We start from the raw sequence: 19,081 nt of genomic DNA, 5'->3' as shown, positions 1-19,081 counted from the left end.
CCCAGGGTCATGCTCCTATTGTGCATTCCAGATAGAAGTCTATCATAAAGAGCTATTGCACAGGGTAAGTCTGGAGGACCCAGCTGAGGCAGATCCTGGGTGCAGAACTCCACCTTCCCACACTAGAAGGTCCCTTTTGGTTTACGATGAGGCTGAGTGTGTACAGACTGGAAAGGTCTGTCTCTGCGTGAGAGGCTTATGCTGTCTATTGATGGGCTCTTTCGTGTGTTTTGTGATCAAAATCCATGGGGATTTGGAAGAAATATTGCAGAAAGCAGAAGAGTGATGATGCTGGAAGCTTCAATAAATTCAGAAAGCTGTAAACTTTCCACAGGTCAGGCTACATCAGAACTGAGAAGAGTTAGAAATCAAACATGGTTTTAGCATTTAAAACGTCTCAAGAGGGACAAAGATAGGGTGAATCTTTCCTAGGCTCAATGAATCAAGAACTTGAGGATGTACGTTTTGGGTGAGAGGGGAGAGATTTAGTAGGAACTGGAGGGGCATGAGAATGGTGAGCATCTGGAAAGTGACGCCTATGGAAAGTGACGCCTATGGAAGTGACGCCTATGGAAGTGACGCCTATGGAAAGTGACGCCTATGGAAGTGACGCCTATGGACAGATGAACGTTTAAAGGGATTCGAGCCAAATGCAGCTTAGCTTGGACTGTTTCCATGGATCTATTTGAGAAGGTGATAGATAGGGTGGAAAGCCTTTGAAAGGGTACAGACCAAAAGTCACTGAGGATTACAAGTGATGGTGGTATTGACTTTGAGAGGGTAACAAAGGTTTATTGGTCGCAGCTGATCTGTCTTGAGGAGACGTAGAGATAAAAGGGGCCATGAAAATCAAAACATTGCAGATATTTGAAACCTAAAACAAAAACAAAATTTACTGTAAATACCCAGCAGGTCAGGCAACATCTGTGGAGAGAGTAAAACAAAGTTAACATAACAGATTGATAACCTTTCATCAGAACTAGTTAGTATTCAAACTAGCTGGAAAGGCTGCTTCTCCAAAATCATCACATTGACGGTAAAATCACAAAGAAGGTAATATGTGAAGTTAGGAGCATAAGTGCTGTTTCTTGAGCTTCTTTGAGCTTTGCTGGAACAGTATGAAAAGATAAGTACAGAGGGTAGACTGGCAGTAGGATGGAGAATTAAAGTCATAGTCAACTGTAGTGTTAGTTAATAATGTTATTCCTATGCCATTCAGTTAGCCACTCCAAGGGGTTTATATTCTGCCCAAGCAGTATTATCAATAAAGTTCAGTTGTATATCCTGCAGTCTGGCATCCTGGTGTGCTGTGCACTATCCCTCAATAACAAACACAACAACAACAGGTTAGGACTATTACAGGCTGAATGGAGAAAAGCTGTGGACCTTGTAAAACTATGATTGTCTACATTTTGTTGTTGAAAATACTTTTTAGTTAACTCATTCCTACATATTATAGTGTAGCACCGTGTTATCCAATTCCTAGGCCAATTCATTTAAAAAATTATGGGTAAATCTCCTCCCCTCATCTCTCTTGTGGTCACAATCATCAATGTAAGTTATGTGCCTGATAGAAGGTACACTGTGACGAATAAACCAAACACATGGCCAGCAATTGAAGGGGTGCTATTTTACTAGAAATTAGAAATTCCACATGCATTCCAAATCCTGATTAGCTTAGGTCAATCTTTATAATGCAAAGATTGTCTCTCTTGGGAGCTTGAGTGCCATCTGTAATTTATATAAGGCTGGAATTGGAAAAGGAAGATTCATTGTTTCACACAAAGTTAAAAAAATATTGCTAATCGATTGTTCTCTTCATTTTGCTTCTCCACCCAGCTCCTCCTACTATTAAACGGGCTGACAATGATTTACCCGAAGACATCATTGTGCTGGTGAACAGAACTGCCATGTTGGACTGCATGGTCAGTGGAACACCCACTCCCAAAATCTCCTGGCTCAAGGATGGCCAGCAGTTAGGAGCAAGTGGTCCCTACCAACTCCTGTCCAATGGACGAACTCTTCAGGTGTTGTTAATCTTCTGTCTAATGGGTTGGTGTTAAAAACAGTTTGTAGCTAAAATCAAGAATGTTGTTACTCCCAGTATCTTCGGAAGATTCACTATTCAGAGAGTGGGATCGTCCCCACAAGATTCAAAGGATTGGTACATTTTTCAGTGTGGAGTTGAATCCTATAGATGTTATGTGCCAGGTTTCCTGACTTTGTTCTTTGCTTGAGCTGTAATACTGTTCCTTTATCAGCCAATGAATCCAAGTTAGGGAGGGAAAGTGCGCACAAGGTTAAAGGAAGATGCCGTAATCTGGACACTATTACACAGCTGATAAGGCTTGGCCACAATATCTTTCATAATTCACTGATCTGATAGCAGACTCCATTAAGATTTCTAATGTCTTGGAAACAGGCCTCACCGGTTGAGATATCTCCTTTGAAGGAAAGGTGAGAAAACTGAAGGAAAAGTAGTAGGACAGAGAATTAATTATCAAACACATTGCTGAAAAGTACTGTGACTACCTACTGTACAAAGTAATTTGTAAAGGTAAATAATATTTCTGTGTCATTGTACATGTTATTAAGGTCTTACTGATTATGTTATTACTCTTACCAACAGATTCTCAGTGCTCAGGTGTCAGATACTGGCAGATATATTTGCCTTGCAGAAAACATAGCTGGAAACACTGAAAAATACTTCAATTTACACGTCCATGGTGAGTGATATCAATACTAAACAGCAATATCATTTGTTACACTGAGAAAATCAGAAACCCCATGATATAGTTTCTAAAATAGTTTGTATTACCACAGAAGCCATGGAAATGGTTTAAATTATCACCAAAGGCTAAGTTGGGCCCTGACATTAGCTGACCTAAGTTGTCCTTTTTGTATTTTTTTTTTGTATTTCATGAAGAAAACTTTGAAGTATAATTGAAATTCACTTTCTTCATTAGTGCCTCCCAGTATCATGGGCATCAACCCAGAGAACATGACTGTTGTGATAAATAGCTTCTTCTCTTTGACGTGTGAAGCCACAGCTTTTCCACCACCCAGCCTTAACTGGCTTAAGGATGGGAAACCTCTGCATTCCAACACCAACGTTCTTATTTTGCCTGGTAGGAAGCTGATTCATTTTGTGGAATTTTCTTTTGAAGTTTATATTAATGAGCCAATTGTTTGATCCAGGAACCGAATACACTCACCACTATCAGAATCAGGTATCTTCCTAATGTCTTATACGATGTGAAATGTGTTGTTTTTCAGCAGCAGTATGCTGCAATTCATATTATTACTATAAATTGCAAAACAAGTAATGCAAAAAGTGGAACAATGAGACAGTATTCACGGGCTATTCAGAAATCTGGTGGTGGAGGGGAAAAACCTGTTCTTAAAACATTGTATGTGAGTTTTCAGGGTCTTGTAACTCGCCCTGACAGTAATATAAGAAGAGAGCATGTCCGGGAACATGAGGGTCCTTAATATAGAATTATATAACAATTACAGCACGGGAACAGGCCAATGTTGAATGCTGAGTCACCATCGCTTGAAGATGCCCTCAATGACAGGGAGAGTTGTGACTGTGTCTGGCATTCTACTCAACACAATGTATATTCCTACAAAGCAGCCTCCACATTTATCGAGTACCTAAATTCTTTGGTGTTTGTCACTAGCACTCTGTTATTCATGGGAAACACAACCCCACTGAGTGCTCCAGTTTCCTCCCATGTTTCAACAGACGTAGGGGTAAGAGCTTGTAAGTTGTGGGCATGCAACGTCGGCACTGGAAGCATAGCGACACTTGCAGGCTGCCACTAGCATATTCCCAGACCGTGTTGATCAATGACGCAGTGTATTTCACTTTATGTTTCAATGTAGACAAATACCAGAGCTGATCTCCCGGCATAGTCATCAATGCTGTGGTGATTTAAGCACTAAGTGTTGTCAGTGACTTTGCTTCCATCACTCTTTCAAGTAGTGTATTCCACTATCTGGGTGAAGAAAGGTCCCCTCTAAATCTCTATCTTACTCTAAATCTGTATCCTGGGGAGGGTGAAGTGCTTGGCATGTTCCTGTGGTTGTTCATTGACCTAAGTGTGTATAATACCCACAGAATCTATCCTGTGAGTTCTCGGGTTTGATGAACAGTGAAATCTGTTTCTGATTTTGAAATCCTCTCGTCTCTCAGGAGGTCGGACTGTTCAGTTGCCTCGGGCTAAGCTCTCAGATGGAGGAAAATACACATGCTTGGCCATGAACCAAGCCGGAGAAGCTGAAAAGCAGATTTATCTCACAGTTTATGGTTAGTATACATCAGGACAAACAGAATTGGGTATACTGGCACCAAAGAGATGAAAGGCAGCAATAATAACTTACTAAGTTTTCATCAGAAACATGTAATACCACAAAGGAAACAATACTGCCCATGTGAAGTACCATTTTAAAAAGGAAATGAATGAAGCAAGGTCTGCAAAAACGAAATGTTGATCTAAGAATTATAGTTTCAGAGAAACAGCAGGCCCTAGTTAGGAAGAACGGGGGCCAGAAGGTAAAGGTGAGATCCTAAATGAATGCTTTTCATTGGTTCTCTCCAAGGAAACAGACTCTTTTGCTGGAGGATTCAATAAACGGGAAGGTGAAAGTCTTCGTAAATAAATAGCAGGTACTCAAAGCCTTAGGGAGCTTAAACTCACCAGAGACAGAGGAGATTTATTCCAGGCACACAAGAGATGCTGCAGATGCCAGAAATCTTGCACAACACATGGGAGGAAGTCAGCAAGTCAGGCAGCATCCAAGGCAAGAAATAAACAGTTAATGTTTCAGGCCAGACCCTGGATCAGGACTGGAAAGAAAGGAGATAGAATCCAGAATAAGAAGATAAGTGGGAGGGGAGTGGAGGAGGAGCAGATGCTAGCAGGAGGCCAGAAGGGAGATGACGTTAGAAGCTGGGAGGAGGTGCAGATGCTAACAGGAGGCCGGAATGGAGATGACATTAGAAGCTGGGAGATGATAGGTCAAAAAGTGAAGGTGCTGAAGAAGAAGGAATCTAATACTAGAGGGCAGTGGGCCAGTGAATAAAGGGAAGGAGTTGGGTAGCCAAAGGAAGGTGATGGGCAGATCATAAAGGCAGAGTAAGGGAAGAAAAGGAACTTTGTTTATGACATGCCTTGTCGAACCAATCTGCAGAAAAATAAACAAGTGTATTAATGTGGGCAATACAGTAGATATGATTATCATGGACTTCAGCTGGGCCTTTGACATGGTCTCACATGGCAACTCTGTTCAGAAAGTGAGGGCTGATGGGATTCAGAGCATATTGGTAAACTAAATCCATAATTGACTCAGGACTAGGAGACACAGGGTGATATTAGAAAGTTGGATATGTGGTGGGATCCAGTAACTGGTGGTGTTCCACAGGGATCTGCTGGGACCCCTACTGTTTGTACTTTAAAGGGATGATGTGGATGTGGGATTACCTGTAAGTTTGCAGATGAAAGGATTATCTGTTGTTATTTTACTGTAAATCAATTGGAACCAGACAGTAAATTTGTTTCAAATGTTTCAATGTAAACAAAAGAAATCCCAAGGACGCCTGTGTTGTGTAGTTTCAAATTGTATGTTATGTATCTTTCAGATGTTGTGATACATTTGATAAACTGACAAATGGAATTGGGCACCCCAGCTCTGAGGAAAGGAAAATTGTTCAGGCACAGACACTTACATTGGAAAGAGGTTGTGTTTCCACTAAGATGACCTTACTGGCACATTTAATATTCTCAAAAAATTAGTTAAACTGAATCACTGAATGACAGATACACATTTGGTAAACAGAATAAATTGTTACCTAGTGTCTGTTATACTAAGGTTGTGTTAGTCTGTATAGTTCACTGTTTTTGCTTCATTTTTTTTGCGGAGTCAGAAGAAATTTCCAAGTTCTTCCAGAAACCAGCCATGAGTTTTGCCCTGAGGCATCACTGTTACCTGCACAGTTATAGCTATACGTATGTCTACTGAAAGGGTGGAGTATATTTCCAGCATCGAGAGATACCATAGCAGTTAATTGTTGTAAAGGTGGAAATGAGTGGAGATGTAATGTTACAGACCGGCTGATTTCTCAGCCAACCATTCCATCAGAGCATTGAACCTGTGAATTTCCATAAGGTTTATGCAATTATTGCTGGAACGGTGAATGCTGGTAGTTCTGGAATTCTTATACTGTACATATTTATAGAAAAAGTTATACATATAAAAATTCTTATTTATAACATTAAAGGGTAAGTATTGAAGCTACATTCTTTGCATATAATTATTTTTCAATTCTTGGCTATCCAGAAGAGTCCAGATTAATTAAACAACATTGAGTCCAATAGATTTTTGTTTGGAAAATTTTCTGGCATCTCTGGGTAGCACAGCTAAGAAATGGAACTGAGCTGCAGTTCAGTAAAGATAAAGGTGATGGGTTGAATAGGTTCAGTGGGCAAACTCTTGTTGCAGTATTCCCATCATCAATGGGTAAAGAATTCCAACCACGGGAAAATTAGCTGAGGATTACCTTACTATTAGAAAGGTTGATGGCACTCCCACTTTTAAAGCACTGTAATGAAGAAGGAACACAGGTATTAATATCTTGAGTTTAATGCCTTTAAAATTAAAAAGCTCTATTGCCATATTACAAACCATGTCTAATGCACAGCTAAACAAAATAGCTCATTGTTTGTATAACTGGCAAAATTGGTATTTCTTGCATTATTGGTAGCTTTAAGTCTTTTGTAAGTAAATTACTTATATCTGACTTGCTAATGTTTTGTTGCCTTGCAATTGATAATGCAAAATATTACTGTAAACTTTGTGTTATTTCTGAGCAACAGTGTTCCTATTCATAAAACACCGAAAGATGTCAGCAAACTTGTTCAGCTTTTGCTATGCATGAGGATAGATTTGATCAACACACTTGAATTCATCAACTATACTTAAAACTAAAAAATTCAGCAGGTTTTTTATCTATTATAACAGACTTGTTTAAAACCTGCTTCATTTAATATCTCTTTTCTTCCACTTAAGCTTTAAACCCAACAGTCCAATCTAACCATCAATTTTCATTTGCCCAATTCATTCTATCACTGACCACAACCATGATATATGTACCAGTGAACTCGAGCTCAACTAAATATTTGCTGACCCTACTTATTTTATTTAGTGATGTTTGTTTAATTCATGTTGAATTAGTAACTTTGTCAGTTACATTTTAATACACTCAGACTTCCAATCAGCTGTTATAATTAGGAAGACTGAAGCCTAAATTATTTCAAACAAATACCTGTAAGTTTGGCCAGCAATTTGTTTCAGTGATTTTTCAATCATACAAATACTTGTCAATTTTTTGCTAATTTTTAGTCAAATTTGTTAAATGCTCATATAGTCTTAATTTGCATATGTACATTAAATAAGTTGTTTCATTGTGGCTTTGTACAGAGAATTGAACTTTGGTGATTTTAGTCTGTATTTGCTGATGCGTTTGAAGAAATGTCACTGCGTCATTGGAATATCAGCATTCTCAAACAGCATTTTCATTCTACTTTACGGCCCACACAAGCACTATAATGAGAACTATCCCACAAATCTGATTTGGAGAGCAGAAATAACACCTTATGGTTTTAATATTACCCTGTAATAGAATATCGTCCATCTGGCTTTCGATCCACAGTAATGAAGTGCAGTTAGATTTGCTCTTTTTACAAACTGTTGACAATCTGCATGCGACTGGCTCAATTCCAACTCTTGTCAAGAGGCCTGTCTCAGTTTAAATAAACACCATGAAGTTGGAAATAAACATTCTACATAATAGAATTTGTTAATTATCAGAGGTGCTATAAGGTAAAGGCTGGTCATTCTATCATCTGTACACTGACAGAACACTCGGAGAACTGTACCTTAAAGCTTTGTCCATGTACGGACCAACTTTAATGCTTCTCTCTGAACACAGAATGTGGTTTAGTTTAGTCTCTTGTGTTTATATTAATAGGGAAGTCGCTTGTCGCGCTATAGACAGTCATTATTTAACACACATTACTGAACCGAGTAACTCTATAAATATTCCTGCAGATTGTAGAGTGTTTGAAATAGCTTATTAGTCCCATCTGATCTACCTGTTACAGGCCATCGTAGTGGGAAAATCAGTACGCACCATCTAAGCCATCAGCACGTTCATATAGTTTCAGCATTCTGTATTGTCATATATAAATGATAATGCAACAATGGGGGGAGTCAGATCTTGAAGGGAAAGAAACTTCTTGCCACATCTGCAATCAATACCGATCCCCTGATATACCCTCTAGACCCTCCAGTCTTAACAGACTTTCAGAGCCTCATTTTTTCTTCTCATTCTTGTAAAGTTCAAAGGGTGAGTACAATCCCACTCAGTCTGTCTTTGGAGGACAATGTTTGAACCTAGGAATCAAACTAATAAACCTTTGTTGCACCACATCCATGCAACGTATTTCAGTTTTGAAAGCCCAAACTACACACTGCATTGTTTCAGTTGCAGTCACACTTATAATTCAGTCCCATCACAGTGAATGCTGCCAGGCTGTTAGCTTTGAAATTCCACATCTCAGTGAACTGTGGCTATATTGCCAATGGAATTGAAGATGAAGACTGGTAGGATTTTGGGCACTGAGGGTCATCATGAAATGAGAGAATTGGAGAGAAACTTTCACTAGAATATGCCTCGGCAAGCTGCAGGAGTTGTATGATCTCCTGCCGCTCTTCATTCCTGCTGCAGCTTGGAGACACTCGAACCACTGGAGCAACTCCACAGGTGGAGCAGCATTTGGGGTTGGTGGGGGTGGAAGGGGTGAGCAATTATCGGCATCTGGAATAATCAGTTCCTTCCGAAGTTTGCTTTTTGCAAAAATAAAATTGGTGTATTCACTTTCAATGCAAGGCTTTTGGAAATAAAGCATTTACAGCATCTGTCTCCACTGGTATCCCACAGAATGGTTTTCAGTAGGAAAATGCAGGACATTGCTATTTACTTATTGCTTGGGGAGGTCTAATAAAGCAGTCTGCATCCAGCATGTGTGAAAATGATCACATTCCACCTGTTTGATTGCGTTGCAGTAAGCATCGCTTTCAGCCATCTTCAAGGTTTTTCTTTTCTTATAGTTCCGCCAACTATAAAGGGTGCAGGGGATTCCCCTCACTCAGTCAGTGTCCGCGCTGGGAATACAGTGATTCTGGAGTGTGATTCAAACGCAGTGCCACCACCCATCATCACCTGGTTCAAGAACGGCCGCCCAGTCATTGAGTCCAGCAACATTCGAACTCTGGCCAGTGGCCGAAGTCTGCAGATTACAAATGCTGAGGTAAGGTCTTCAAAGTGAGGTACGAGTGGAATGTGCTTCTAGTCTAAACTCTCCTTTTGCAACAATATCACATCCCACCACCAAATAGATCCAAGTTATAGGTAGACAACATTTTTAATTTGTTAGTAAACTACAGACTTACTATTAAAAAACTGCAACAAAACTGATAAGGATGGAAAATGATCAAGTCATATAGCGCCAAAACAAGCCCTTCAGCCCACCAAGTCCATGAAGCAGTTTGCTCCATTCCTATGATAAACCCATGTTAGTCATCACTGATAGAACCCTGATCAAGAAACAACAATCAGCAGCAGAGGGCAAACAGCTCACTTAATTCAATGGCATTGACTGGTGGGTAAATGGTAACCAGGATAGAGATGGAATTACCCTGTTAACTTGTTTGACTTGTCGTCCAAACTGCACAGGGTAGAAATATAGCCACGTGTAAAAGATGAAACACAATATCCAACTGCTTCCAAAATACAAATCCAGCACTTGAACAAATTTTTGTCTCAATCTTCTGATAATATTCCTTGGTGGGTCAGTCTGGAATGCCAGCCTGCGTTCTAGACCAGGGGTGGTAAGTCTTTCTGAGAGTGCGTGCCCAAACTGGCAATAACCTGCTAAAAAAATTCTCTCGCACGCCATGGTAATTTGAGCAGAGAATATCATTAATTAATGAATTAGTAACAATAGTTATGGATTTTTAAAGAAAAAGAAAGTGTTGTTGCTTATTTATATTTATTCATTATTTTCTATTAATAAAAATATAACAAACCCAGCTTGAAATAAATGAAACATTTTAGAAAACATGTTCAAACATCATTAATTTTAATCTTTTAAAAAGAATTGAAAAATAATATCATTTCTAAATAGTATTGTTAAATATAACATAAGAAACGTAAAGGTAAACTTATAAACTTTTGTGCATATCCATAAAAGATCAAGGAAAAGGAAGTAAATGCATTTCACTCTCAATGAGACTTCATTACAATGACAAATATTTTATATCTGATTTGTATAAGTCCACTCCTATAATAGGCTTAAGCAAGATCTTCACTGAAAACAATGACGCATAGAGTATGTCAATAAAATCCAGTTAATATTACCATTGCAAGAATTTTCAGATAGTTAAAAGTTTCAGGAATGGAATTCCAGAGTTTCAGAACCTCATTGTCTGGGTTTTCTGCTTTGACTGAATCACAAATGAATCTCTCTCAATTTTTTCTAGTTCATCTCTTAAGTTGGCAAATGTTCGCCTCCAAATTGAACTGCTTTGTAAATCAATCAAATGCATTTCAAAATTAACCAATACCCTGAGACATTTCCAAATTCAGTTTGATTAATGTTACACTATCTGCATACAGTACTTTATAAAATGTGCAGTTTCTTCAAACGATCTTTGTGAATTTTAAAGAAAATTATTCAGTAGTTGAATCAATGATACTCAAAATTCGCATTGGAAGGCTCTAGCTTTTCAGGAATTTTGATATCTGTTGTGTTTTTTTTAAGGATTGGGAAATATTTTTAATATGTCATCATGTTTAAATGCTTCCAGTTTGATTTTAAAGGTTCTTATATTATCAAGCAAAGCAAGTGTCTTGTCATATCCTTTGTGTTTTGGTGTTCAAGTCATTTAAATGTGAGGAGAAATCTGCAGAAAAAAACATGAATCCACACAACATAAATTCTTTACATGAAAGTTTTCATTGCTCAGAAACAGGCACATTTCATTCAAACACTCAGTAATTTGTTTCAGGATAGAATGTCTATTAAGCCATCAAAGATTGTTGTACACAAGTAGTCTTGTATACACTACATTCACTTCACTCAGTAAATTCTAAAGTTGTCTTTATTTCAAAGCACATCCGATAATAAAATGAATTACCTTGATTACAATTTTCATCACTTCTTCAAGTTCCCTAAGGTCAGCTTTTGCACACAATGCCTCTTCGTGTACTATACGATGTAAGCCTATCAGTAGATGTCCACAAATTTTGCAAATAGATTGACAACACCTGCCTCATTTCCAGTCATGCTGGGAACACCATCAGTTGTCATGGAAACCGTTGTTGAAAGGTTAACTTGTCAACCAGACCATTATTTTGCTACTGCCTTACATATTTCAGTCCCTGGGGTGTGTTCAGGTAATGGTATTAGGTTAACCAGTAATTTGCATAGTTCATCACCCCTACAAAATCAAGCAATAATAGCTAACCTAGCTGATGAATTAAGGCAAATGGAAAGACATTTAAATGAGCCAATATCTCCTGTTAGTTGTTCTGCTATGTTTGTTCCCATCATTAATATTTTTTTATTCTGTTGCTGCTCAATGGCAAAAACTTAATGCACTGATTTTTTTTGGAGGAAATCTGTCAAAAAGGAAAGGAGCACTCTCTAGCCATGATTCTACAATATACTATCCATTCAGTGATTTTCTATGTTAAGAAATATCTTTGAGACTTTAAAACTAGGAGCAACTAAGTTTGAACTACGGGAATCAATTGTCATCAAAATATTTGACTGTTTTTTTTTGTTGTTGCTGATTTCTTGGGCAATGTGCTCTTTTTATTTTTGTTCACTTTTACCGTAAAGCCATTTATGAAGAGTTTTGTAAGGAAGTCCTGCACACCCACTGTGTAGGAACATAAGATGCATTATCTTTATTACCCTTTTTGATTACACTCTTGAAAATCTTTGCTGCTTCTCCCATCATTTGAATATTTTTGCTTCTTTGCTGAACAATCTGAAAAGGGTAAACAATTTAAAAAATCTCACCAATTAACTTAAATAACAGTTTTACTAATATAAGTAAAATGAAAAAAGCTATTTATTCATGGAGGCACTAAATTACACTTTTTACCATTACTATCATTGGATATCTGTTGTTCGCTCACAAGGAACAGAAGAAAAACCGTAAGCGGAGCAAAACCCATGCCAACTGGCCCAACCACTTACTATCCTAATACTGATGAGTACACCCGGTCCTGTGAGGATTTCAAAATAACATCACATTTTCTCACAACTGTCTAGTTGGTGCAAAGCCAGCACAAGACAGTTCCTGTGAAAACACTTCACTGCTCTCGGGTTGTGAGAAATCATTTGCTGCTTCACGTGGCAGTAAAGATAATCATTATGTATCTTTATTATGAGCGTGGCTTGAAGAATCAAAAGAGCAGCACGGCATGCCGCGTGCTTACAAAGCTTTTGCACGTGCCACCTGTGGCGCGCATGCCACCTCTGGAGATACTAGTTACCGATTGGAAAACAGCTTTTTTCTTAAAATTTTCTTTCTGTTCTGGATTGCACAGAGGATTCTAATCAGAAAGTGGGCTGTGATTGTTGAATTGTGCCTTTTATTAATGAATAGCTTATTTTTCATTGTCACTTTGTAATCAACCGTGAAAAGGATGCCTAATAGAAAATAGGATATACTGTTTAATTGTCCAAAGTTCATTGGTTATTATAGTTTGCCTTTTTTTCAATTACTGCCCATCATACTTTCTTGGCACAAGTTCCAGGTGCATTTAAGTTCCTATACATCATCGATAACTACAGAGTGATGTAGTTACTGCACTTTTGAAATGTTGTATCGGTTTCACTATGATCTACAATAGTTTAGTGCTTAAGGATCACCTTCTAAAATCATTTTTAAGTTCTTACGTTCCCAGAATCTATCAGGCCTTCACAGGCAGCCATTTTGCAGTCTACACCAGCTAACAGGAGTCGATTGCTGCTTGTTTCCAACTCATCACCTGCAATCTATGTAAACCCAAATCTCAGCCACAGTCCTTTGTTCACTCATCGAGCCAGCTAGCCTCAACTACTTACTCCTAGCCTCCAGTTACCTTGCTGTCTTTACTCTTTTGTTTTGTGGCCTCTCATGTTATTTTGCAGTTTCTTATTACAGTTACCACATACCGCTAAGTCATCTCTGCTGCTCTGCATTTGGATCAAGCCTCCTCGACATTTCCTGATGGGCTCACTCAGTGGCGGCTTCTAACTACATTGTTAAAAAGCCACTACTGAAGCTAGATGTACAGAGGTTATATATTTAAAAACATGCATTCCAGTAATTTCAAAAGAAATTGGGCATTTTCTTGGGTTTCGTTGAAAGGAATTTTAGGCATTTCATTGCTCCATGATTAGATTTTTATGTATGAAATTTGCAGTTGGCAGTCATGGAAAACCAATAGCGTCCTTCTGCGAGTCAAGGAAATGAGGGTGGAAATTCCGTAGCGGGGGGAAAAAACGTAGGAAAGTGTTTAAAGCAATTGTTGGCATGTGGCCAATTCAGTCTGTGAGTTTTGCAAGACGGATTCAAGCGAAAACTGGCACAATCTTTATACCAACTGTCCTCAAGGCAGGGATTCAGCATGTAAACTCTAGAGCTTTGTTAGTAGATCAACCACCGTGTGCAGAAGCAATTTCTGATATCCATTCTACATCTTCTTTTCACGAATTAGATGTTTTGAAACATTTTGCATTTTGGAACATTTTAATACATTCTCAGTTGCAATCCTTCTTTAAAGAAAAACACAGTTCAATTTGTTCTTTCAGATTTACCAAAATATATGGAGATCAACTTCAAAGCATGAAATTTACATTACTGGAATAACAGCACAGCTGGGAAGCCAGTTTGAAGGGGATATCTTTATGTCTTCCATAATGTATAACTAAATTTGTATTCTGTAGCATTAAATTGTTATCCATTTGAATAGCCACAGAGCCCTCTTTGATACTAATTTATGTGAGTTATTAATTCCAAAAATACTAAATTATTTTCAATTTTTTCTTTTGAATTTTTCTATCTTTTCTTCACTTAGGTTTCAGACACAGGCCAATATGTGTGCAAAGCCACAAACGTTGCTGGGCAAGTGAATAAGAATTTCCACCTCAATGTACATGGTAAGTTTGTTTCGAAGATATATAGTTTATGTCGACGTGGAATATACATCTAATCAAAATCCAACGTTGTTTCCTGTCTAATATGAAAGATGCTGAGCAGGTCAGGCAATACTTGTGGAGAGAGAAAAACTAGGAAAATTCAGAACTAGGAAAAATCTAAAATAAAATACGGAAGAGGGAGACAGATAGAGAGGAGAAAGGGAAAGGTCGGTGTTAGGTGGGGGGCACAGTGTTTGCTGAAAGAGCATGGCATGGGCTAGTGAATAACCATAGCTTTGTAAAGGTTCAGTAGGTCAGGCAGAATCTGTAAAGAGGGAAACAGAGTTGATATTTCATGTTAGTGACCTTTCATCAGGCATTCAGTTCTGATGGGAAATTGTTGACCCCAACTCAGTTCCTCTCCAAAAATGCTACCTAACCTGTTTTTTTTTTCCTGTCATTCAGATTTTATGTCAGATTTGCAGCATCTGCCACTTACTTTTGCTATTGTCATGTCAGGAGAAGGTGTGTCTCGGACAAGAAAAACGAACTCTGAAATTATTGCATGCAGAAAATGTGGGATGCAAAGACATCCTGGTGAGAGTGTCTGATGCTGAAAGACCGTTAACACCCGATGACCCCAGGTTACATCACTGATGATGTGTCCCAGTGCATCCTAGGATGCATTTCAGCATCTTGACATCTTATGTGTTAACTATAACAAGTTGGATGCAAGTAAGAATTATTTATTTGGAGTGTATTTGCACAGCTGTAGGTTTCCTTCTTACTGAGATGTCACCTCCCGTTTTCTCCCTTAAGCTACAAACTACTCAGAAGGCTGCAGAGTTTGTGACCACACCCACTTCATTCCTTTACGTTTGAATTTCCACTCCTTCATCAAAATCTATTCCTTCCCTAAATAAACCAACTATATGACCTTCCTCCTGGCTTCAAAAGTCTGCTTCCACTAAAAAGAAGGGACTTAGTGGACAGGTTAGACTACCTCATAAGCAATCAAATCCTTTGAAGTCTTGTTCAAACACTGAAGTTGGTCTCTTAGGCACAAGATCCCACAAGGTGAAGTCAAAAGGCAAACTAAAGATAATTTAATATCCTGTTCCAAGAGCAGTACTTCCAGCAATGGAGCACACTTTATATTATACTAAACGGGGTTCTATAATGTACAAATCAGTTCCTGCATGGCACTGGAGTATCAAGATAAGAAATGATTTGTTTAAAGCCTCTCATGATCTTGGTAATCCCATGGAGGAGAGAAAAGTTCTGAAATTATTATAGAGGACAAAGTGAAATCTTATATGCGTGTGGCCAGATTATGCAAGCTGTGGAGAGATGGGGTTCAATAATCTGTACATCTCTTTAGGCAATGTTTAAATTTGTCTTAACCCAAGCCACCAGGGAAACTCTCTGCATTTGGGAAAATACTGTGTATTTTTACATTCGTTGGAGCAGGAGACCTGGCCTGTATTTCACCTCATGCAAAAGATAGCACAGCTATTCAGTAGGATCTATGCATCTGTTTTCTACCTCATTATATTCTGTGATGCACATTTATTATGACAACAAGTCACATGTGTGGTGGCGTGGTCAAAGCAAAGGGAATAAGTTGCGTATTTGTGCTTTATTCTGGGGCCCATCTGGTGACATATCTTTTGTTGATGGTTTAATTGCATTGCTTCAAGATTGTATATTTTGCTAGTTGCTAATAAAAGACAGACTACAGTTCTTCGACATTTTGGAACATTAACATTGGATTGATCAGAGGGCGCATCATTGATGCACCATCAATAACTCACTCTGAGACGTAAGAAGCGAGATATCGGCTTTTATTGACTGGAAGAATGAACAACACTACATCCTGGAGAATGAGGCCGGGCTCAGGCCTCAATCGCCTTTATACAGGGGTCTGTGGGAGGAGCCACAGGAGCAGTCAGCAGGGGTCTGTGGGAGGAGCCACAGGAGCAGTCCAGATAGGTATATGTAGTTCACCACAATCATGCAAGGATAACAATCAACTCGTGCTAGGTTGCCAGCAGCAGCATTGGTTTGTTTGAGTTGACGGTGCACATTCATGAAGTGTGCTTCTGGAAATCTCTTCATAAAGAAAAAATTCATAACTCCAAAAACTGGGGGAAATTGCTGAAGAGTTCTTCTATATTGAGTTCTTCTCTGAAAAGAGGTTGACACACTTTTATATTGCAAAAAAATCATAATCACGTGCCTCAGAGAGTTAGTGACATTTAAGTGAAAATGTTTGTAAATGCGGGAATATCTGAATCTCCCAACAGTACAAGACTTCCCCAAGTTACGAACATCCGACTTATGAACAACTCATACTTACAAACCGAGGAATGAGAATGCCGTCCGCCATTTTAAGTCGGATCACGATGCCGTCCACCATTTTAAGTCGTTGCCGTTGACACTGTGTTGAGTGTGTAACTTTGTATTTGGCTTAAATTTTTCTTAGCAAGATTCACCCTGACCCCCCCCCCCCCCCCCCTTTCCGGTCGGCTGGTGGCACAGTGAGATCAGTGCCGGGCTCGAGAACAGAGGTTCCCGAGTTCGATCCAGTGACAGACCGCTGCCAAGCATGCTCTCCATTCATGTTGGGTTGATGTTGAGCTCGCAACTCAACCTCAAAATACAACACTGCCAACTCCAGCTCAAATTCCCATGTGGAATATTGTGGAGGATCAAATACCCAAACCCAGCACAGCCCCCACTTGTCCCACTTAACCTCTTGATGCACCATCAATAACTCACTCTGAACATAAGAAGCGAGATATCGGCTTTTATTGACTGGAAGAATGAACAACACTACATCCTGGAGAATGAGGCCGGGCTCAGGCCTCAATCGCCTTTATACAGGGGTCTGTGGGAGGAGCCACAGGAGCAGTCAGCAGGGGCCTGTGGGAGGAGCCATAGGAGCAGTCCAGACAGGTATATGTAGTTCACCACACCTCTGTCAGTGCGGTGGAGTTTAGGACCCGGGGAGTTCGGTGCGGTGGTCCTTAGGACCCGATGGAGTTCAGGACCCACAGCCCGCAGTGTTTCTGTTCCACTGACGGGAAATGATCACGATTGAAAATAAAGTAGAAATAATAAAGCATTTGGAAAGAGGTGAAACATCATCGGTCATTGGAAAAGTGTTAGGCTACAGTCAGTCAACGATCAGAACAATTTTAAAGGATAAAGGATAAAATGAGAATAATGGAGCATGTGAAAGGCCCTGCTCCGATGAAAGCTACAATTATTACTAAGCAACGCAGTGGTTTAATTATTGGAATACATACAAGTGTTTTATATGCATAGAAAGGTAAAATATATACTATATACTAAGACAAACGTTTGACTAACTGACGCTAAATAATACCGAATGTACTTGTTCCAATTTAAGTACAAATCCGACTTAAAGACTGCAGTAGTAAACTCAGCTTCCTGGTGAATTACTTCAACTTCTGAACTCAACATCACAAAATAAATGCTCAGCCATCTTGAATGAGCAGCGCTCCGGCTCAGGAACATGTGTTTTGTTACTACCAATGCCAATATGTGAGCACTCTCTCCTTCAATGTCCACATTCTCCATGCCCTGAGCATGTGAGGTGCATAGAAGAAACCTAAGATACAAAATTATTAAAACGAATTGCAAAAATTCAAGACCCAACTTTCTGACTTTTTCCCTGGCACTTCAAATGGTGACAGAAGTCGCTCAGTGCCAGAATCTGGGATATGGAAAATTGTTACTTCAGAGCTATTTGCACAAGCAGAATTATTGTCATCTTTTTATTTTGTTTTGCTTTTCCCTCTCCTTCCCTCATCTATTCTCCACTCCAGCCTTGTACCTATTCTCCTCTGTCTCTCACCTCCCCTTAGTGCCCCTCCTCCCTCCCTTTCTCCCACGGTCCACTCTCCTCTCCTATCAGATTCCTAGTTCATCAGCCCTTCGACCTTCCCAACCATCTGGTTTCACCTATCACCTTCATGCTAGACGTCCTTCCCCTTCCCCCACCTACTTGTTCTGGTGTCTTCCTTCTTTCTTTCTAGTACTGAAGAAAGGTCTCAGCCCGAAACGTCGACTGTTTATTTATTTTCATAGATGCTGCCTGAACGGCTGAATTCCTCCAGCATTTTGTGAGTGTTGCTCTAGATTGCGACAAATGTATTTGATTGTACTGCTTTTACAAATGTACTGTGGAGAGCATTCTGACAGGCTGCATCATCATCTGGTATTGGGTGGGGGGGGGGGTTACTGCACAAGATCGAAATAAGTTGCAGAAAGTTGTAAAATGAGTCAGCTCTCTCATGGCTACCAGCCTCCATAGTATCTAAGACATCTTCAAGGAGCAGTATCTATCATTAAGGATTGCCACCACCCAGGACATGCCCTTTTCACACTGTTACCATCAGGAAGGAGGTACAGAAGCCTGAAGGCACACACTCAGTGATTCAGGAACAGCTTCTTCCCCTCTGCCATCTGCTTTCTAAGTGGACATTACTGCTGTTGTAAAGTTAACAAATTTCACGACATAGCTGGTGACATTAAATCTGATTCTGACTTCCAGCACGTACAGAATCTCTTGTGTTTATTGTTTCCCCAAAAGAGTGATTCATTCCTCTGCACTTTCATGTGGTACATTTGAAGAACGTCATTGTCACTGGCATTCTTTTATCAGCATTTTGAAGATATTAAATATTGCCAAGGAATGTCATCAGAGCATAAAATTATACAGTATGTGGTGCTTCTTTTCCCAGTAAAGCAGGTGTTGCTTTCTTTTTAAAGAACCATACCTGAGGTGGACA

At 39.3% G+C, this 19,081-nt stretch overlaps 1 protein-coding gene across 1 annotated transcript in view; it reads left to right on the top strand.

Moving 5' to 3' along the window:
* The window catches only part of hmcn1 (hemicentin 1), a 489,515-nt gene that overhangs the window by 351,129 nt on the left and 119,305 nt on the right, over positions 1-19,081 (top strand). Inside the window, exons 56-61 of the mRNA XM_073063293.1 lie at positions 1,840-2,027; positions 2,630-2,726; positions 2,967-3,128; positions 4,199-4,312; positions 9,175-9,374; positions 14,201-14,282. Of these exons, the coding sequence (XP_072919394.1) occupies positions 1,840-2,027; positions 2,630-2,726; positions 2,967-3,128; positions 4,199-4,312; positions 9,175-9,374; positions 14,201-14,282 (843 nt within the window). The remainder of the gene's footprint in view (positions 1-1,839; positions 2,028-2,629; positions 2,727-2,966; positions 3,129-4,198; positions 4,313-9,174; positions 9,375-14,200; positions 14,283-19,081) is intronic.

This window comes from Hemitrygon akajei, chromosome 12 (assembly GCF_048418815.1).
Source record: "Hemitrygon akajei chromosome 12, sHemAka1.3, whole genome shotgun sequence".
Lineage (NCBI taxonomy): Eukaryota > Metazoa > Chordata > Chondrichthyes > Myliobatiformes > Dasyatidae > Hemitrygon > Hemitrygon akajei.
This window is presented reverse-complemented; position numbering and strand designations above follow the sequence as displayed.